This window comes from Sorex fumeus, unplaced genomic scaffold (assembly GCF_029834395.1).
Source record: "Sorex fumeus unplaced genomic scaffold, SorFum_2.1 ptg000149l, whole genome shotgun sequence".
NCBI classification, from domain to species: Eukaryota; Metazoa; Chordata; class Mammalia; order Eulipotyphla; family Soricidae; genus Sorex; species Sorex fumeus.
In genome coordinates, this window is record NW_026606206.1 from 3,665,326 (window position 1) to 3,687,827 (window position 22,502).

General features: G+C 45.6%; 1 protein-coding gene across 3 annotated transcripts in view; it reads right to left on the reverse strand.

Annotated features, from left to right (window-relative positions):
- SMARCA2 (SWI/SNF related, matrix associated, actin dependent regulator of chromatin, subfamily a, member 2) overlaps positions 1–22,502 on the reverse strand; it is a 230,175-nt gene that overhangs the window by 78,182 nt on the left and 129,491 nt on the right. For all 3 annotated transcript variants that reach the window (XM_056106879.1, XM_056106877.1, XM_056106878.1), the window contains exons 25-27: positions 19,609–19,836; positions 14,706–14,783; positions 8,220–8,438 (exon numbers count right to left, since the gene is read on the reverse strand). In XM_056106879.1, the coding sequence (XP_055962854.1) occupies positions 8,220–8,438; positions 14,706–14,783; positions 19,609–19,836 (525 nt within the window). The remainder of the gene's footprint in view (positions 1–8,219; positions 8,439–14,705; positions 14,784–19,608; positions 19,837–22,502) is intronic.

Sequence of the window (22,502 nt, forward strand, 5' to 3'; positions counted from 1 at the left end):
CTGAGGCCCAGACCTTTGATTGGATTTACCCTACTGAACTTTTTTTTTGGGGGGGGTCACAGCCGGCAATGCACAGTGATTACTCCTGGCGGTGCTCAGAGGACCATATGGGATGCTGGGAATCGAACCCGGGTTGGCCGTGTTCAAGACAAACGCCCTACCCGCTGTGCTATTGCTCCAGCCCCTACCCTACTGAATTGTGACAGCAGGGATTATGTTAAAGTCCAATCACCAAGGAGACAATCTAACCAATGGATTAAAGAATAAAATCAAAATTGTAGAAAGTTATCAAAATGTATTCATTACTGTCAAATACTTCCCCCCAAACAATTCACAACTCTTACCGCCATTAATTTGTTCAGGACTTCTTCCTAAAGTACTGAAGAAACTGGAATTTGGCAAAACCCAAATTTATTTTCTAGGGCCTTAGCTCTCCCTTGTGTATAAAAAAGGAAATGCAGCTTGCTAGAAATTTTGCCCCGGTAAATCTGATGATACAATTTTAAAAGCTAAAAAATATCATTTGACTACAAAAATTTTTTTAAAAATTCTATTTATGTATTTTATAACAAAGGCAAGAAAAGTTTATGTTTAATGACCAAAGAGAAACAGCGAAAATATCAACGCACTGTGCGCATTATACTTTAGATGAAGGGGTCTTCCTTTCACCCCCAAATCTTGGCTATATAAAATAAAAGGTTTTAGGAGAAAAGAACGTCTCCCAGAATTCCCCTATGCTATCAGCTGGGATGACATGAGGGTATTCCAACCGGTCTCTGATTGCAGCTGGATTGCATTTAATCCACCCAAACACAGGAGGCATCAGTCCTGTTTCAAAACCCTTAGAGAGGAAAAATTCTCTTCACCTGGGTGAGAAGAGATATTATTTCTGTGTACTCCAACAGAATTTTAAGTAATGTGCTTGCCATCCCAATGTCTTTAAAAAACTTTTTCCTGGGACTGCTTCTAAGGCTTTATGGGGAACACTCTATGGATTTATTTTTTTTTTAGCCTTTTTTCTTATGCAGAGTTTAGCAAGGACCGCTAGTGATGAACAGGGGGGAAAAAGCAAAAGAAAGAAAATAGCGACCACTAAGGGACTCAGCTTCTATGCTCGGCACCTGGTGCGATACAACATTTTAAGACACACAGGTGGGTTAATATTACTGACAGGTGTCACGTTTTACTCAATTGATTAGCCCTGCCTGTCACAGGTTTTCAGGATTTTCTTCTTTTGCTGACTCCATTTTGAGCTTTGAGAAGGGAAAACTCCAGAAATCACTCTAGAGGTCCTTGATTAGGGTGAGTCCATTCATGCACAGATATTGTGGGAATATTAAGCTCTTCACCGGTGATGCTGGTTGATTTAAGAGGGTGTTCTGTGTTGTTCTTCCTGAAAGGTCCTTCTCGAAACCCTTCTAAAACTACTAAAACTAGTGGCATCAATGACCAGGTTCAAAGATCTGACGATAAAGATTCACTTCTTTGAAATATCTTTAAATATCAAGGCTTTGTAAGTTTTTTCCACTCCAGACCCCTTCTCACCTGAGAAATTTTTGTTGTTTGGGGGCCATACCTGGTGATATTAGGGGCTTCCTCCTGGCTTTGCTCTCAGGGATCACTCCTGGCAGGCTCAGTGAACCATATGGGGTGACAGGAATCAAACCTGGGTCTTCCACGTGTGAGGTAAGAACCTCACTCATTGGACTATCTCCCTGGCCCTTCAATATTTTTTTTCCTTCTGATTTTGACCCACCCCTGGTGGTGCTAAGAGCTAATTACTGGCTTTGCACTCAGAGATCACTCATGGCAGGAATCGGAGACCATCTGTGGAGTGGGTATTGAACTCAGATCCAGCTGCACGCAAGGCAAGCACCTTACCCGCTGTACTATAGCTTTCTGGGCCTCACCCAAGAAATTTTTGTACGTAAGTATTAAAAACAGGCATACAAACAAATATATGCTGCTGATGAATCATAAATCAACTCATTTCAAAACAACTTTTTAGGATTCTTCATGACCCCAATATTCAGTTACCACTTAAGTTGCGGGCTATGGTCCACAGTTAAGAGGCAAGGATTTATGCAGCCTCGCTCATGGCGCAACTGCCCAGAGGGTCCCGCAAATAAAAGCGGTAAGAGGGGAGACGGTACATCCCAAAGCAGCAGCCTCACACATGCATTTATAAGGACCACACAGAAAGACACCTGCAAATAGCAAGGACCTTCGCAAATTACAGTTTCCAGTCTTGCGGTCCACTGTGAAACAAAAGCAGGCACTCCTTCTTCCCTCTCTCCAACAGGCTGGCAATTAAATATTATACAGAGCACATAATTTAAATTGCATTCCAATTATCTTCAAGTGCTGCAGGGCACAAATCACTCACTCAGCAATTAAATAAATTCTGGGATGTCACTAAATGTTTCAAGGAAGCGAAGTTATTTTGAAGTTGGCACGCGGGCCTCTGAGGGGACAGGAAGAAGAGAAAAAGCAGGTACTCCAGAATTCTCTCACAGACCACCTTTTAGTGCTCCCACATCTTCCCACCCTGCCCCCTGCATTTCCACAGAATGCCGGCTCCAAAAATGACGGCAAGATTAGAACACCTCACCGCACTTGTCGGAAGTTAAAACCCCACACCCTGGGTTGGTGCTCCAGTATAGTGCACGAGGCTGACCTGATTTGGATCCCTGGCACCCCATGTGGTTCCCAAGCCCCACCAGAACCGATACCTGAGACCTCCCTTCTCCAAACACACACACACACACACACACACACACACACACACAAGAAACAACCCACAACCTGCTCCCTGGGCTCATCAGAGGGTCTCTGCCAAGGCTGGTCCATGAACTGCTTCTGACACATGTGAAGAAACAAAGATGTGTACTTTTCCTTTCTTTTAATTGTCAACACATGAAGGTACTGGCAGAGGGACAAAGTCACGCGGGTTCCAGGGCCGAGATCTCCAAGCCTACTCGGATTTGGGCCGAGCATCCTCCAACCAGATCCTCCAAATTCCAGTAGGTGGGGGGTCACACCCACCAACTTGCCCCCTGGCGCCGTGTAATCCCATCAACGGCCAAGACTCAGAGACTATAAAAACCAGCTCCCGGAACCGACATCTTATTATGACACCTTATTATCTCATTCCTACTTTGGACAAACTGGCAGGCTACCGAATGTAGCCTGCCCACACGGCAGAGTCTGGCAAACTCCCCGTGGCGTACCCAATATGCCAAATACCAGTAGCAATGATGGGTCTCATTCTCCTAAAGAGCCTTGAATATAATCTCAGGGCTAGGATGAAGGAGACGTTACTGGGGCCTGCTCGAGGCAATCGACGAATAACAGGATGATTTGTGATTGTGATTTTTTAATTGTCAACACACCCCAAGGACTATGTGTGTGCAAACAGACACATATGTAAACAACTCATAACCTACTATTATTGTTATCATCCTGGGGACACTGTGGGAAACCTATAAAATAGTAGCGTAAATTTTTGAAAGTATAGTGATAGTCTCTTCCGCACTTCCTAAAGGGGTCCTCCTTGTTCCAGGAGTGGCCCACTGCAAAATAGGATTAGGCTAAAGTTGGTAGCCCTGTAGCACTGGTCCTCCTGTTGTTCATTGATTTGTTCCAGCGGGCACCAGCAACCAGTAATGTCTCCATTGTGAGACCTGTTGTTACTGTTTTTGGCATATCGAATACGCCACGGGGAGCTTGCCAGGCTCTGCCTCTGCCGGGTGGGCGGGATACCCTCCGTAGCCTGCCAGGCTCTCCCAGAGGGATGGAGGAATCGAACCCGGGTCATCCGTGTGCAAAGCAAATGCCCTACCCACTGTGCTATGGCTCCAGTTGGTAATGAAAAGATTAAAAAAATTAAAAGCTGGGGTTGGAATGGAAACCCTTCAGGGCCCAAACCTGCTGTGCTTGGGGGTGGCAGGAAAGGAGGAACGAGGGAGAATGCCAGGAGCTAGAGTTGCCGACACGCTAATGGAGAGTGTGAGCTCCAAAACTCTTTCAAAATCGAGCTCCTGAGGGCTGGAGCAATAGCACAGCGGGGAGGGCATTTGCCTTGCACACGGCCGACCTGAGTTCGATTCCCAGCATCCCATAGGGTCCCCTGAGCGCCGCCAGGGGTAATTCCTGATTGCATGAGCCAGGAGGAACCCCTGTGCATTGCCGGGTGTGACCCGAAAAGCAAATAAATAAATAAAAATAAAAACAGAATAATATTAAGGGGCCGGAGTGATAGTACGGCGAGCAGGTAGGGCCTTTGCCTTGCAAGCAAGTTCAATCTTCAGCATCCCATAGGGTCCCCTGAGCGCCACCAGGAGTAATTCCTGAGTGCAGAGCCAGGAATAACTCCTGTGCATTGCTGGGTGTGACCCAAAAAGCAAAATAAATAAATAAATAAATAAATAAATAAAAAACAAAACCAAAAACCAAAATTGAGCTCCTTCCAAGGCCCCAGGGGTGGGGGTGAGGGGGGGGAGGGCGTGGGTGAGGGGCTGAGGGGCTGGTGTCATGTGTTCCTATGGTCAGACGATTCTGCAGATTTTGCTAATTAAAGTCAGACATTTTTATATTAGTTTGATTTCTAAAGCTCCCAACTGTCCTCTCCCCCAGCGACCAGCTGGTCGAACCTATATGTTTTAGTGATTTCTAACCTTTCCACACCTGGGAACTGGCACCAACCCCCAACCCCGGCCCCCCTCCCCCCCCCCCCCCAATCGGTCTGTGGTTGAAAACCAGCATCAGTTATGTGGCAACCACTTCGGGTGATACCAGCCGGAAATATCTTTGCAGGCTGGATGCTGCAAACCCCTGTGTGTCTTGGCCTTTCCAGCACAGTGCGAGGAGAGCAGCCCTCGGGATGGAGCACGAAATGGAGGGGCTGTGAGGACAAAAAAGGACAGAAAAGGTGGTTCTGTTCTTTTAGAGACGGCCAGGCCAGCCTCTTGGCATGGGCACTGCGGAAAATGTGATTTAAGCATGGGATGGGTAGCTATCCCTCCGGTTCAGTTGCCTTCCAGCTCTGGGGCTCTGTCTGTCTTCGATGCCTCTGCCAAGCCGGCTTTGTACGACACTGCCAGGAGAAAGAAGGATTACTTTTGCCCTGTTGCAGCATTTCTTCACGACAGCCCTTGCCAAATTCCCTTTCAAGGCTGTGTTGGCTGGGTTCGCTCAATGTGTTCAATCATAAGCCGGTAGAGAACAGCTCTTCACAACCAGGCCCACGAGAACCCCTTGAATATGTAATTTTACTATCAAAAAAAAAAAGGCTGATATTAAACAGGACTGCTGCTGGTGGACAAGAAAATAAATGTCAGTTAGCAGCAATTTTGAAAGCCTGGAACTTTGTAAAAGGGGCATTCTGTATTAACTGTCCCTCCTCGCCCGCACGGCAAAGCCTGGCAAGCTACCTGTGACGTATTCCACATGCCAAGTACAAGAACAACAAGTCTCAAAATGGAGACGTTACTGGGCCCGCTCGAGCGAATCGATGAACAACGGGAGGACTGTCCTGCTTAGCAGCAAATTTCTAGCTCCTACCAAATATGGACATAATGGTTTTCCAAAGACTGGATTACAAAGAGATACGTCACAATAAAGCTTCACGAGGAACAGCTTTTCCCATTGTCAGTGACCTGATACCTTTTGCAAGGCACCTTAGGGCGAAAATGATGGACTACCATTTCATAATGTATTTCATAAAAACAAGTTTCTGAGTTCTAATGTGCATGTTAGGAAAAGAAGTCTAAGAGAGACACTGGAAAGAGAGGTACTATGCTAATGTTACTGGTCAATTTGTCATGTTCTACTTTCTCCTCATAAGGTGATTTCATTTTCACAAATACCCACTGAGTCTCTAGCAGAGCTTTGATATGTGAGGCGTTGTGCTACTCGTAAGTGATAGAAAGAAAATGAAAAAAAAAAAAGATGCAACTAGGTCTTCTCCACTTGGTAACTCACAAGAAATTATTTTAATTCTCCTTTTTTTAAAAAAAAAATCACACCAAGCAGTGTTCAGGGCTTACTCCTGGTTCTATACTCAGGGATCACTTCTGATAGGCTTGGAGGGACCCTGTGGGGTGCCAGGCCAGGGATAGAACCTGAGTCATCTGTGTGCAAGCTAAACACCCTACCCATTGTACAATCACTTCAGCGCCCAAGAATTGGAATTATTGAAATTTATTTATTTTGCTTTGGGGGCCGCACCCACTGGTGCTCAGGGTTTATTCCTGGCTCTGCACTCAAGAGATCAGTAGTGGCAGGCTGAGGGTACATCTGGGATAAAAGGGGTGGAACCCAGGATGGCTGCTAGCAAGACAAGTGCCACACCTTTTGCACTACTGTTCTGGTCCCAGAATTATTTTTCAAAATGGTAAGCTAAGTTCTATTCTCACCCCATAAACAAGGTTCACAATCACAAATCATCCTGTTATTCGTCGATTGCCTCGAGCAGGCCCCAGTAACGTCTCCTTCATCCTAGCCCTGAGATTATATTCAAGGCTCTTTAGGAGAATGAGACCCATCGTTGTTACTGGTATTTGGCATATTGGGTACGCCACGGGGAGTTTGCCAGACTCTGCCCTGTGGGCAGGCTACATTCGGTAGCCTGCCAGGTTGTCCAAAGTAGGAATGAGATAATATCTGGAGATTATGTACATACAGAGATGGATAATACAGTGTTGACAATAATAAATCATTATGTCTTCTGTGACATTCCAGGTGTCTAATTTACTGCTTACATAAAAGAGAAAGGGAGTCAGATTTCCCCGAATTCTGCGATGAATATCAAACACAAAACTCTTCATATTACAGAACGGACCTTAACTATAATAACCACAACCACGTGCCCTCGACGCAGAAGAAATTGGCAAAATTATATGCCAAGGCCACCCAACTCCTTGGGTGTCGCGGCAAAAAACAATCACCCAAGAATTACATACAATTTGCCATTGTTCCACCGCCAACATGAACGATGCGTTCCAAGTCTCTCTCTGGAGAGTATCACAAACTTCAATCTTTTCGAAATTCAGGTCACATCGCTCTCATCATACGACATCCTGAGTAAATCACATCTCAAGTGGTGGCGAGACCTGTCTGCCTCTGATATCCAATCTCAAAATACTCCTGTTGCCTTCCCACCCACCTATCGACTAAAGAGCTGGGTCCGAAAGTCCACGTTCTACAAAGCCCTTTTGCGAAAATGAACGGATCATCGTCATCATAACAGCTTCCATTTCGTTGTACTGTCACCCAACTCTGCTTTGATATTTCCAGCACACATTTATTTGCCCTGCCTGGGTCACATGTCCCAGACTGCTCTGCCTCTCTAGGTACTGAATTTGTACCCGGGATCAAAAAGTAGGATTTGAATTTCAAATGGAAGGTACACGAGCCTTGGCATGCACGCGAGCGACTCCTGGGGGTATTCTGACATCTCCCAGGGAACAGCCCAAGAGTTCATCCTCCCAGTCAAAATGAGACATCAACATTTCCCCAAAGCAGGGCACCAAGAAAATTCAATGTTCAGAATAAGACTTCAAAGTACCAATGACGCAAGCCCCAGGCCTGATCTGCGCAGGCAACTGACAGAGCGGGTCAAATCAAAAAACAAGCATGAAAATGCATCAGCACCCAGTGATTCTTCTCTTGAGCCAGCTGTGCAACCCCAAATAGTCACCTAACCTTTCTGTTCTCAGCAGCTTTGTCTAGAAAACCAAGAGCGTACAAAGGCACCTTCTAGCCCGGATGTTCTCTAGGCCTGGCAAACAACACGTCAGAAAGCACCAGTGTCCCTGAATGATCTCTGCAGGCCTCGGAAAAGTAAAATCCAATTAAAGACCATAAAATGAGGGGGAACAATTAAGACGATCTCAAAGGTCCTCTTCCACATTTCCATTCTCACTCTAAGACACCGAGGCATGACCAGGCAATTGGTCATAAAACTTTTGTGGGTCTCATAGCTCTAATAACGCCGTGCTTCCAATGACCCGTTCCACTCTAGCAAACAATTCTTCATTATATTTCCCGGCACTGCCCGGGTATGCAGGAAGAACGCTTGCAAATGAATAGAATGACTTCACCTATGTCCACAAAGCTCCTTTTCCACGGCAGGTTCTTCCCTTCAGAGAACTCCAGCTCGTGGCCACCGACCTCTCGAGAGCCCCACCAGCAAGGACAAGTTCAAAAGCCACACCTACCCGCAGCCACTGTTTCTCCGTGAGGGCATCGCTGTAGTCCACATCCCGGCGCTGGCGAGACCCTCTACCGAATATTTTCTCTTCCTCCTCTTCACAGGTCAGCCTCTCCACCTCGGCATCGTCTTTGATGATCCAGGAGGGCAGTTCATCTTCCTCCATCAAGCGAGGCTTCCGCTTGGGGTTCCGGGCATCCTCCCGTCTCCGGTCCATGTCCATGCGCTGCAGAGAGTAGAGGAAGTTGCATCAAGAGGAAAGGGCTGCTGGGTGGTCAAGCCCAGAGAGCCCAGAGAGGGTCCCGCTTCCCTTCTACTTGCAGAAGCTCCCTGGGTGTCTCTTTGGGAGCCTCCAACCCCAGATCTGCAGTGTCCCGGCAGAGATGCTGCAAGGTGAAATCCTTTCCCTTCCTCGCCACTCTGAAATTTACGGATGCATTTGGGGGAAAAAAATGCTCTTTAAAAATTCCTTTTCTTAGTCTACGTGGGTGCAAAGCTTCCTCTGAAGTAATAGTGGGAAATTTTTTTTTTATTTCAAACCGGGGATGATACAATTGATTGCTTCCCCAGGAATGGAAGAATTCTCCAAGCATATTATAGAGAAGGTTCCTTTAGAAAGTTTTCTTGTACTCAGTAGGTAGTCATCTGTTTTAGTAACCAATCAGGGTGGGGTGGGGGGATCAGTGACCTGACTGTCACTACAGGACAGCCGCCCTCAGGAGGATCTGGGCCTGGGGGCACACCCAAGGCTGGGCCAGTGGACCCAATTCTCAGTGCACTGTGGGCTCCATGAGAAAAATGCCCCTCAAGATCGTCAGCTTCTAAAAGTTTGGCTCTAATGCAAACGTACTTACATCAAGGACCCCTGAGACGGACCGCAGAGGGAATTTCATCTCAACCGATCAGGTTTGAGAGAAATGGCTCCCTTTCCCATTCCTTCCCACGCCCGTTCTCTTTCTCCTAAAACCGAGTTTGCTTGTAAATAAAACGAAATGCTACATACTTGACTTTAGCCTATGACTAAACAATCTGCTAGTTGAGAAAGAGCAAACAAAACCTCCATTGAACTGCACATACTAGTTACAGATAGCAAAAGCTAGGTGTACCACGTCTGCACTTCATAGACCAGGAGCTGTTAAATTATTTACCTTTTGCTTTTTCTTCCTTCAGCTCTACCGTACTGAGACAGGGATTCAATATGATTGTTTTCCCCTTAAAAACTATAACAACATGGAAAGGAAATTTCTATTCAAATCCGAACTTGACCTCGAGTACCTATTTAGAAATTCAACTTCAAAGTGTCCCTTAAACTATGCTTAAACATTTTTGGAAATCATTATATTCCCAAGATGGGACAGGCTTGGAGCATGGAGGCCTCTCATTGGTAGAATAAATGTGGTCATCCTGCTCTGTCATGTACTATAGTTAGCTGGAGAGGCTGTTCTTAATCCTGCCTTCTAATGCTCGGGTATCAGGCCTGGGAGCCACCAAACCTTCATAAGTAGCACACGGAAGATGCTTGTTAACAGTGCAATCTAAATAGCTTCTCGAGTTAAGCTTGTAATGGCTTTCAGAGAGCTAATATGAAAAACTTTTATTTTTTGTTTGTTTTGTTAATGTCCTACACGGAGAAGAGAAAATTATGCTACCACTTTGATTCCGGATAGTACCAGTGAGACCTCCAAATGACTCACACTGTGCATTTTTCTACAACTGAAATCAACCATTTATGAGATCAAAGCAAAAAATATATAAAGCTGCATTGCTTTAAAAAAAAATTTCTTGCAGAAAATCTATATACTCTTTTAAGAGTCATGCTTAAAGTCCTGATGTTTGGCTCAAAGCCAAGAGATTACTACCTGCAGAGTGTCAGAAGAAAATCTGAAGTGGATATTCAGTTAAGAAATGTCTGATTTATTATTGAGTTATTAATGAATATGATTGTCATGAGACATGGATAATAAATCCTGCACGAACAAGTGCAATTACTTTTTAAAACAATTCTTGTCTTTGTGGGGAACACAGCTGCTAAAAGCTTAATGTTTGTGTGCTAGCCAAATGTTTCAAGTACGAATCTTAAGCTGTCAAAGACCTTTTGAGGTAAAATTCATAGGTAATTAGTATGACAGAAAACTCCTCTAAAATCACATTTTTAGAAGGAGAAGGCAATAAAATGTTTTGAAGAAAAGTTTTACTCTAAAGAGACTACTTAATGTTCTTTTATTTATCTACAACGTGGGGGCATAACTCTGCATTCAAATAATAACTCTGCATTCATTTTTCACAGAGACCGTTAACTTTCAGTGTAATCACGTGTAATCACGTTTTAACATTTGAAACTTGAAGACTTCATTTTTTTTCTAGCTCACATCCCATTCTGGGTCCTCACTAAACTTTTTCACTGGAGTCGCTCGCTGCTTTACGAGTCCGATTTTATTTCCTGCCCCCTGGTGGAAGTGCTGATGAACAGTGTGAATTGGCCAGAGGCTGCCAGCTGCTTAGGAAACTTAAAAAAACCGAATCAAAACCGTGATCTTGTATCATCAAAAAGTGTTACGAAAGAAGCAGGAAATCCACACAGTTGTCAACAACAGCCAAAGTATTCTCCAGCCAGCTTCGCCTTTGCTTGCTTGATGAAATACTCTCAGATTAAAAGGCGGCTTTGGCCTGACTTGCTCATTGTTTTCTGCTGCTTTCACGTTCAACAGATACCCAGTCCCGAAGGAAGAAACGGGAAGGAATCTTCCCTGTCCAGTGAGGAACTGATGGGAGAAGCCTGTGCCTTTGGGCCCTAGACTATGCTGTTAGTTTTGGGGCCACACCTGGCAGTGCTCGGGGGTTACTCCTGGTTCTGCACTTAACGAATTACTCCTGATGGTGCTCTGGAGACCAGATGGGATGCTGGGGATGTAATCAGCGAAAGCCAAATGCCCTCCCCACTGCACTGTTGCTCCAGTCCCAGGCCCAAACTAATCTGAGTGACAGGAGGCAGCTGGGCTATCAGGGACAGAAGAGTGCAAGCCCACCCCCACAGCAGCGCCGAATCATTGCCAGTGATCAGCCAGGCGGCTGAGCTCCTCCTGCCTCAGTGCTCCCCGCCAGTAATCTTGTGTCTTAGTAAATCCCTCAAGAAGAGAAAGACTATTTCCCATGCCTGTCTCTAATCTCCCTAAACACACAATAATCTCTAAATGTGCCGAACGACTATTTGAATGAAGAAATTTAGGTTTTCATAATGCATCAAAGGAAGAGGAGAGGGGCTGGAGCGATAGCACAGCGGGGAGGGCGTTTGCCTTGCATGCGGGCCGACCCGGGTTCGATTCCCAGCATCTCATAGGGTCCCCTGAGCACCGCCAGGAGTAACTCCTGAGTGCAGAGCCAGGAGTAACCCCTGTACATCACCAGGAGTGACCCAAAAAGAAAAAAAAAGGAGAAAGAGAGCAAGAAGGAAGGTGCCTCCCATAGAGGGAGACTGGGGTGACGGGGTGGGGTGTTGGCGGGGAAACGGGGGACAATGGTGGGAAATGTGCACTGGTGGGGGGTGGGTGCTGGATCATTGTATGACTGAAACCCAATGATGAACAGCTTTGTAATGATCTCATGGATATTCAATTAAAACAATTTTTAAAAAGTCACGTGAAGTTCATGCCCGATTCAATCAGCTTCATCAATGGCTGAATAAATAGCAGTACTCCTACATTAATTAAAATAGATTTTTTAAAAAAAATTTAAAAATTGAGAAAAAAAATCCAAGGGGAGTGGTGGGGAAGAAATTTAGGGTTTTTTTTTTTTTTTTTTTGCTTTTCGGGTCACACCCAGTGATGCTCAGGGGTTACTCCTGGCTCATGCACTCAGGAATCACTCCTGGCGGTGCTCGGGGGACCCTATGGGATGCTGGGACACGAAGCCGGGTCAGCCGCGTGCAAGGCAAACGCCCTACCCGCTGTTGCTATTGCTCCGGCCCCAGAAATTTAGGGTTTGGAAGCTGGAGCAATAGCATAGCAAGTAGGATGCTTGCCTTTCAGCTGGCCAACCTGGGTTCAATCCCCAGAACCGCATTTGGTCCCCCTCAGCCTGTCAGGAGCGATCCCAAAGTCCAGAGTCAGGAGGAAGCCCTGAGCACCACTGCATTTGAACAACAACCCTTCAAAAAATAAAGAAATAGGTTCAGGGCTGGAGAGGTAGTACAGTGGTTAAGGAGTCTGCCTTGCACATGGCTAACCAGGCACTACATATGATCCCCCAAGCACTACCACAAGTGATACCTGAGCACAGAGCCAGGAGTAAGCCCTGAGCACCAAAAGGTGTGGCCCCCCCAAACAACAACATCATAAATGAGAAAAATGTAGGTTTTATGAGTGCCCTGCGCTGGCCAATGCTGCTCATGTTTCCCCCAGAGTGCCACTTTTTTTTAGATTTATTTAATTAATTTATTTTTTTTTTGCTTTTTGGGTCACACCTGGCGATGCACAGGGGTTACTCCTGGCTCTGCACTCAGGAGTTACTTCTGGCAGTGCTCAGGGGACCATATGGGATGCTGGGAATCGAACCTGGGTCGGCCGCGTGCAAGGCAAACGCCCTACCCGCTGTGCTATCGCTCCAGCCCCAGTGCCACTTTTAACCCCCAAGTGGTTTTACCTGGCTAGGGAGGTTCTGTTAGGAGGGGGAGAAAGTGCCCACCCCACCTTCGGAGTGATCTCCATGGCTACCTGAAAGTTTCCTGAGAAAAAAAAATAAAATATCTTTTATCTTGAATCATTTATGTGTGGACACAATCACTGTTCCCCAGACAGAAATCACAAAATCACCAAAATAACATAAGCCTCCACACAGCTGGAGCTCCGTTCTCAGGCCGCCTGGGCTAAAAAAGCAGCGATTACAGACCCGGTGGGTCGTGTTTGGCCCGGAGCCGTGTTTTGTTTGGCCTGCGTGTTATAGAAGAAGAAGAGAAGAAGAAGAAAACCCAAATTTAGTGGCAAACATGTGAGACATTCTGAGACGGCACAGAAGAACCTGGAGTCCTGGCACCTCTTGAAAAATCTGGAATTTCTGGCAACTTTGGGAGCCTTCAGTTAAAGCGGCTCTGGTTCACCACTAGCAAACCAGCCTTGTCCACTCCTTCCAGTTGTCCTAATGGCACATCTGAGACCCGAGGGCCTCCTGGTCATCGTTCGGCAGCTCTGTTTTGGGGGGCTCAGCAGCACTCATCCTTCAGAGTTACAGACTGCATTGCCCACTCTCTCTATCAGCAGGCTGAATGTCAGAAAGATGAACATCATCGAAGGTGCAGAAGTCACTCAACTTCCTGTACCCCAATCTACGTGGCCCGAGCCCAAAATCCCACAAATGCCACCACTCAGTCGACCAACCTTTCCTAAACAACTCCCAAGTGCGAGCTACTGTTCTGAGCTTTGGGGACCCAGAGGTAAAGAAAAAAAAAAAGCTGAAGAATATGGTTAAAATTTCATTTCTGGGGCTGGAGTGATAGCTCAGTGGGTAGGGCGTTTGCCTTGCATGTGGCCCGACCCGGGTTCGACTCCCAGCACCCCATGTGGTCCCCCGAGCCTGGCCAGGAGTAATGCCTGAGTGCATGAACCAGGAGTAACCCCTGTGCATCGCTGGGTGTGACCCAAAAAGCAAACAAATAAATAAATAAAATATTTAAAAAAAATTCATTTCTGTGAGCCTCCCTCCTTCGTCAAGGGACTTGGCTGGCTGTATGCCCTGACCTCGGGGCAAGACATAAAGACATACACAAATCAAATCCCGGTTCCTCAAAGAATGACACAGCCCGGTGTCATCATGCCACTCCGAGGCTGAAAAACCTCGATGGACTTTCAGTTCTCGAAATGTCAAGGTTCTCTTGCTACCTACTTGGGCGCAATCAAAATTCAACCAGATTCAATCTCTGACTGTAGGCTGCAGCTGGATCCACATCTGGAGGGTTCCGACTTGCTGGAGCGGCAATCGCCAGAGGCAGGGCTGTGTCGCTTGGTGGCTTGCACACGCTCCCTCACGGGGAGAGAGCGAGGGACACGGCTGGCAACTGTGCCTCCAAGAGCAGGGCAGGTTCCCCGAACGAGGCTGGTCGGGGATTAGAAATAAGCCCGGGTCTGTGGTAAGCCTCAGAGCGCAGGGCCTGCTTGGGGCGCGCAGCTGCTCTCGGGCGCCAGCCAACTGTTTCCACACAGAGATGCGGGAGTCCTATTGCCCACTCTCATTTTTCAAGAGGAGCCAGAAACCAGGATTCTTTTTTATGTTGGCAACAAATTCGAGAATTATTTTTAAAAAAAAAAAAAACACACTGCGTGGGCCAAACAAAATCTGTCTGCAGGCTAAATCCAGCCAGTTTGCAGCCTCTGAACTGAAGGAAAGGCACAGGCTTCACCAAGGCAATGCTGCCAGGGCATGCAAGCCCCAGACATCTTGCATTAATAGAACAAGGAGGGCAGAGGAGCAAGGCATTGGCTGCCCTGCTTTTCTGTCACATTACCATGAAAAGGTCAAATTCCTCTTCTCGGCGCGCAATCATCTGGTTCAGAGTCTCGTCATCCGGCACTTCGTCTTCTTCCTGGGGTTAGGAACAGAACGATTGGCCAGATTTGAGGACAGCGGTCAGACAAGTAGGGCGGGGAGCAACAGGGAAGGAGACAGTCCTCCACCAGGCCCCAAGTTCTCACTGCACCAAGACAAGGGTCCCTGGGTGATGAACTTGCCCTTCGTAACTACTGAGACCATCTTCCCAGAGTTAAATCGGTGGGAGCAGGAACTGTGTCCCCTGCAGAGGAAATGCTAGCTCTCTTGGCTGTGTGCTGTGAATCTCCTACTTTTAAAACAACTCACACGGGGGATGGATCAACAGTGCAGGGGGGTTAGGGCACTTGCCTTGCAGCCAGCCAGGTTTGATCTCTGGCACCACATACCTGGAGTGATACCTGAGCACAGAGCTAGGAGGAAGCCCTCAGCATTGCCAGAGGTAGCCCCAAACCCAATAAAAGGAAAATAAATAACCCCAGAACACTGCAGAGAATGTTCCTCCCTCCACTCCGGAAAAAAAAAAAAGAAGATAACAAAGGTGAAATTGTGCAGAGAGGTGAGCTGTTACACCAAATAAAATAAATTTTTTTTTAAAAGCTACTTGAAGGCTTGTCATTAACTTCCCAGAGCAGATGAATTACGAAGATCAAGACGTAAAAGGGCCTGGTGTTATTTCTGTCCATTTTATTAAACTGACCCCACATATAAATTATTTTCAGGGCTTTATAAAACACATGAGTATGTGACCCTTTGTAACTGGGTAGGGAGAGCAGGATCACAGAATCATATAAAGTCATGCAATGTGTAGCCTTTGAGGTATGTTTAATACATGTCTTTCAGTAGGCATTTTTGCCAATGGTTAGGGTTGTGAATAGGACAACTCAGAGGTGTAAAAAAAAACAATGAAATTATATTTTAATTTGATCATGATAACGACCATCCTGTTGTTCGTCGATTGCCTTGAGCAGGCCCCAGTAATGTCTCCTTCGTCCTAGCCCTGAGAATTTTTTAAAAAGTGCCATATTCAAGGATATTTCAAGGCTAGGAGAATGAGACCCATCACTGTTACTGGTATTTGGCATATTGGGTACGCCACGGGGAGTTTGCCAGACTCTTCCGTGTGGGCAGGTTACATTCGGTAGCCTGCCAGGTAGTACAAAAGTAAGAATGAGATAATAAGATATTTTAATTAAAATGGTTTAAATAAAAGAAACTATGTAAGGAGTGAAATGTTCAGTTTTGTATTAGGTTTGAGCAATGCACATTATCTCTGCGAATTCTTCAGAAGGTACCAGTTCTCCAGAGTTTTAAAAACGTATGCTAAGACTTCCACACTTAAAAAAAGTTCTAAAAGTCGGATGTACACTATAGAGTTTACCTTCATGTATGTATGTGTAAACATTTGTTATTATTACTGTTATTATTATAATATGTTATATTATTATAAGACTTATATTATTATAAATCTATTATTATAGACTTAGCTGTGCTTAGGGCATATTCCTGGCTCTGTGTTCAGGAATCACTCTCATGGGGCTCCGGGCACCATATCAAACCCAGGTCAGGCGCATGTAAGGCAAACCTCCTGCCTACTGTACTTTCATTCTGGCTCCTAACATGATTTTTTTTTTGATTTTTGGGCCACACCTGGGAATGCACAAGGGTTACTCCTGGCTCTGCACTCAGGAATTACTCCTGGCCGTGCTCAGGGGACCATATGGGATGCTGGGAATCGAACCCAGGTCAGCCGTGTGCAAGGCAAATGCCCTACCCGCGGTGCTACTGCTCCAGCTCCCCCAACATAATTTTTAAACTGAATGTAGGGGATGGAGCAATAGCACAGCGAGGAGGACGTTTGTCTTGCATGTGGCTGACCTGGGTTCGATTCCCAACATCCCATATGAGCATCCCTTGAGCACCGCCAGGGGTAATTCCTGAGTGCAGAGCCAGGAGTGACCCCTGTGCATCTCCAGTTGTGACTCAAAAAGCAAAAATAAATAAATAAATAAACAAACGGAATTAACCTGTTAAAAGTCAAATGGAGAATTTCACTGTATTGGTAGAAGTAAAGTGGAAAGGCCAGCACTTCAAGACCCAATTTCCTAAATCATAGCTTTCAAACAAGGCCACTTTTCAAAAAAGAATGAGTAGGAGCTGGAGTAATTTCTGAGTGCAGAGCTAGGAGTATCTGCTGGGTGTAACCCAAAAACAAACAAACAAACCAAATAACAAACAAAAGAAAGACTAAATATACCAACATCCTGAATGATAGTCTATGTCTGCTGCCCAGAGAATGGCTTTGCTCTTTTCAAAATGGATGCACGTCAATAAAGGAAACACTGGTGAGTCAAGATCGCAACTATATGGAAAACTTCTTCCAACTCACCTCCTGACTGATTCGAATCCATGTGCCTACTATTATCATTTCATCTAAGGAAGATGCAGACTAACTAGGAATGGACCGAGACTTCACAGTACAAAGAATTTAGTTGCTGTAACCTCTGATGAACCTGTCCTGCTTTGTCCCTCTATTCCGAGAGCCATGGTCATTTCTTGCTCCCTATACAATGGAGGACAGGGACTTCCCTCTGCCAAGATTCTCTTGTAGCCTGGCGAGATGCCTGTCTGCAGTGGCTCGACTTTTCGAGACAGGAGAAGAAAATGCAATCTCTCAGTTTTTCCAAGTCTTCAGACCAGGACACACAGCCCTTCCTACCTCCCCACTCTGGAGAAAATGGTATCTCTTGTCTGATACTGGATGGGGTGGAGTACCAGAGAGACTACTTCCCTCAACTAGAAACTACTTGTATTGGATTCCCTGGCAGAGAGCAACATTCCCAAGGACCTAGAAAGGCTAAAACACTCCAGGCTTCCCTGCATCCCATCTGAGCAACCTCAGGTCCTATCGTCAAAGGTCTATAGAAATTAGAAAAATAAACTAAACCAAAGGGTAGTGAAATCTACTGGCTGTGTGTCTGCTCTCTCACACTTGCTTCTGATGGAATGTACCCCTCACCCTATTGTTTGTTCTGAAGTGTCAAAATATATAAACAGCAGCAAAAATTGCTCACAATCGCTACCAAATATTTTCAAGAATCAGAAACGGTGATTTCGTTGAGATCAGATTTTTCAAATTATGTGTACATGTATGAATGCATAGGCACATGTACTTTTTATCATTTTAATGAGATCCAATGCGTAACTTCTCAAAAATATAAGACAGACAAATTAGCAGTCTAATAGGAAAGTGCCCTTCAATTTTCAAGAAGATGTATTTCAGGATTCCTTTAAATATCAAGATCTACTTCACATTTAGAATCATCTCAGGGAAAAATGTAATTTTTTTTTAACTTTTTGGGTAGCACCCAGTGATGCTCAGGGGTTAGTTACCTCGGGCTCTGCACTCAGGTATTAGCCCCAGCGGTACTCAGGGGACCATAAGGGATGCTGGAGATTGAACCCGGGTCAGTCCTGTGCAAGGCAAACACCTCCCTGCTGTATTATTGCTCCGGCCCTGTATGTCAGACCTTTAAAAGAAGCTGGCTTATAATTCACATGAGATTTTAAAAAATATAAATCCTACTTAGGACAAAAATTCATCTGTATAAATGCAATGGAATATGAAATGTATAAGCATTCTCATATTTACAAATTCGAGCACACCAAACCAAATTGTCCATCCCAGACCAATTTTTTTGATAGAGACTGGTATCGGAAATTTGCACCATTGTCTAGGCTATGGTGAAAATTTCCGATACCAGTCTCTATCAAAAAATTTAATCTATTTCAAATATATTTGGGGATACATTTTCTAGCATTATTGAAATTATTGAAATGTGGTGATCTAAAAAGTAAACTGCCCAAAGATCCCTTAAGAGAAGCATAATCAGGGCCAGAGCAATTATTCAGTGGATCAGGCATGTGGCTGACCTGGGTTCGACCCCCGGCACCACATAGGGTCCCAAACTTACCAAGAGTGATTCCTAAGCACAGAGCCAGAAGAAAGCCCTAAACACACCCAGCTGTTTTATTATGTTTTGTGGCCCCCAAAACATAATAAAACAAAGAAGATAACCAGTGCATTCTTTAAGTACTGCTGCTGGCATACGCAGATTTTTTTTATTTTTAAATCAGTAATTCTCTCAGTTTTGGGTCAGCTTTCGGGGTAAAATTCTGGAGTGGAGGTCAAGGTTGTAGTTTCCAACTACAAATATAATATAGAATATAAAGATTTGTGCTAAAAAGTGCAGTGAAGGGCTGGAGCGATAGCACAGCGGGTAGGGCGTTTGCTTTGCACGCAGCCGACCCGAGTTCGATTCCCAGCATCCCATATGGTCCCCTGAGCACCACCAGGGGTGACTCCTGAGTGCAGAGCCAGGAGTAACCCCTGAGCATCGCCGGGTGGGACCCAAAAAAGGAAAAAAAAAGTTATAAAAATACAGTGAAGCATGTGACTCCCAACGAGAAGGCAACAGGGACACGGGGCTCTAAATGACAAGGCAAGACAAGGCAGGACCCTTGTCGTCTCAGGGGTCTAACCTTTCTGTCCCTGCAGGCAATCTTGCTGCAGTTCTGCCGCTGGCCTACAGGAGGCAGCACTAACAAAACACACTACAACAAGCTGCTCACATCTCCTCGGGGAAGAGAGGGAGCCCACCCTGGCCAAGCTGAAAGGTGCCTCTAGGAAGCAATTTAAAAAAGACAGTCTTCTAGGGAACTTTCTGAGGCTTTTGTGTGCTCTGGATAACGGCTAATGCATTCCTTTTCATTAACACCAGCCCAGGACATTTTCTCGAAGAACAAAGAGGCTATTCTGAATCCTTCCAAGATAAAAGGTCGCTGTCTGATTTCATGCATACCTCATTCTCCTCCTCATGCTCTAAAATGGCCTGCAAGAATGCTCTCCGCTCGTGGCTTGAAGATTTTTGATCAAACATGCCCGCCTGGATCACTTTCTGGTCCACATTCAGCTTGTACTTGGCAGCTGCCAGGATCTTCTCTTCCACACTGTTCACCGTGCAGAGCCTCAGGACCCGGACCTCATTCTGTTGTCCAATGCGATGAGCTCGGTCCTGGGCCTGCAGATCCTGCTCGGGGGGGGGGGGGGGGGGGGGGGGGGGGGGGAAACGACACGGAGTGAGTGCCAACGTGCCCCAAAGAACCTAAGAGACAGTTACCAAAGCACCTTGGCCAATGTTAAGACTTGGCTTACAGGGGGCTGGAGAGATAGCACAGCGGGTAGGGCGTTTGCCTTGCACGCAGCCGACCCGGGTTCGATTCCCAGCATCCCATATGGTCCCCTGAGCACTGCCAGGAGTGATTCCTGAGTGCAGAGCCAGGAGTACTGGATCACACCCGGCGATGCACAGGGGTTACTGAGTGCAGAGCCAGGAGTAACCCCTGTGCATCGCCGGGTGTGATCCAGAAAGCAAAATAAAATAAAATAAAATAAAAGACTTGGCTTACAGTTTTCAAAATAGAAAAGCGACCTCCTATGTTCTGTCTTTGTTTGGTGGCCACACCTGGCTGTTCTGAAGGCTAACTCTCTGTGTGCAGGCCACAGGGCACCACGTACAGAGCCACGATTCAAAACCTGGGTTGGCTGTTTGTAAGGCAAACACCTTACCCACTGTATTATCTGTCCAGCTCTAAAGCGACTTGCTTTGGAAAAAGTCAAGGACAACGATTAGTCGAGGGAACTGAGTTCAACTTAGTCGTAAAGGAAATACACCTCAGGTTCTGAAATCCAGGTCCTAGGATGTTCTTAAAAGATCCCTGGAGTCACCACTAGAAACAGTCCGCAACTAACTAAAAACCAAAAAGACGAAATAAAACCCAATATTTTTATGTAAACTTATGACCTTAATAATACCTCTGGCTAATCTGCAGATATATCATTGTATGCACACCCGCACATTGTTTGTGTGGAAATTGCTCATGTGACAAATTTCCTTAGATCTAATTCCATCTGACTCAGCCCACGATTTAGAAGAATTAAAGGGATTACAGTGAGGTAATAAAGTGGTCATTTTATTTTGCTTTGAGGAAAGCCAGACCCAGCTGTGGCCAGCAGCTACTCCTGGCTGGATGCATAGAGGGTGACCCTGGCAGTGCTCAGGGGACCATGGGGTGCTGGGTGGGGATCAAACCCAAGCTTCCTGCACACAAAGCATGTGCTCAGCCCACTGAGCTATCACTCTGGCCCCCAGTGCTCATTTTCTTCTTTGGTTTTTGGATCAGACTCAGCAGTGCTCAGGGCTTACTCATGGCTCTGTGCTCAGAGATCTCTCCTGCGGTGATTGAACTCCAGTTGGCTACATGCAAACCAAGTGCCCTACCCACTGAACTATCGCTCCCGCTCTGCCAGTTATCATTTTTATGGGGGAAAAAAATTGGTACTGCATATCAAAACTGACAAACTCAGGCAGGACTCAGAAATTTACCTCCTGAAAATTTATCCTAAGGAAATAGATAAAGCATATGCACAAATACTTACAGCTAATAGTGTACTTCTCAGCATTATTTATAGTGCATATATATACATACATGTATATACATAGGTAAAGGTAAAGGTAAAGGCCCTCCCGTTGATCATCGATTTGCTCGAGCGGGCCCAGTAACGTCTCCATTGGAGACTTTGTTGTTACTGTGTCTGGCATATCGAATACTCTCGGTAGCTTGCCGGGCTCTCCGAGAGGGGCGGAGGAATCGAACTCGGGTCGGCCATGTTGGCCGCTTGTAAGGTGAACGCCCTACCCGCTGTGCTACATGCATATATATGTTTATGTAGATATATATGTTTTCACACACACACACACACAGGCCATACCTGGTGGTGTTCAATGTTTAGGGCTTACTCCTCAATCTGGGCTCAGGGATCACTCTCGGCAGGGCTTGGGGGACCATATGTGGTAGGGATCAAACCCAGGTAGGCCACAGCAAGGCAAGTACCCTACTCACTGTACTGGCTCCTATTTATGCTTTTTTATTTTTATTTATTTATTTATTTATTTATTTTTCCTATTTATGCTTTTTTAAAAAGCAGAATGAATATTCAATAACATGTTAGTCAGTCATATTCGTCTCCTACATGGCAACATAGGACCAGAAAAATTCAACTGTATCATGTTTCAAGACCCAGAATTATAAGTGGAAATTAAATGTTACGATAATGTACACTATACTCTTCTATGCAGACCAAGAAAAAGGTAGGACAAATACCAACACATCAATAATGTTTATATCCCCATTGTCTTTAAATTTTCTTCTTATCACTTTCATGGTAAAAGGGTACTTTTTTCCTATTTTAAGTAGCACTGTAGCACTGTCCTCCCATTGTTCATTGATTTGCTGAGCGGGGTACCAGTAACATCTCTATTGTGAGACTTGTTCTTACTGTTTTTGGCATATCCAATATGCCTCAGGTAGTTCTGCCGTGTGGGTGGGATACTCTCGGTAGCTTGCCAGGTCTCCAAGAGGGATGGAGGAATCGAACCTGGGTTGGCTGCGTGCCAGGCAAACGCCCTACCCTCTGTGCTATCGCTCCAGCCCCTATTTTAAGTATGCATTGACATTATACAAAGAGGGGTTTCATGAGATCTTTTATTTTTTTAAAAAAAACACTTTATTTTTTTTGCTTTTTATTGGGGCCACTTTTTTTTGGCGGTGCACAGGAGTTACTCCTGGCTCTGCACTCAGGAATTACCCCTGGCGGTGCTCAGGGGACCATATGGGATGCTGGGAATTGAACCCG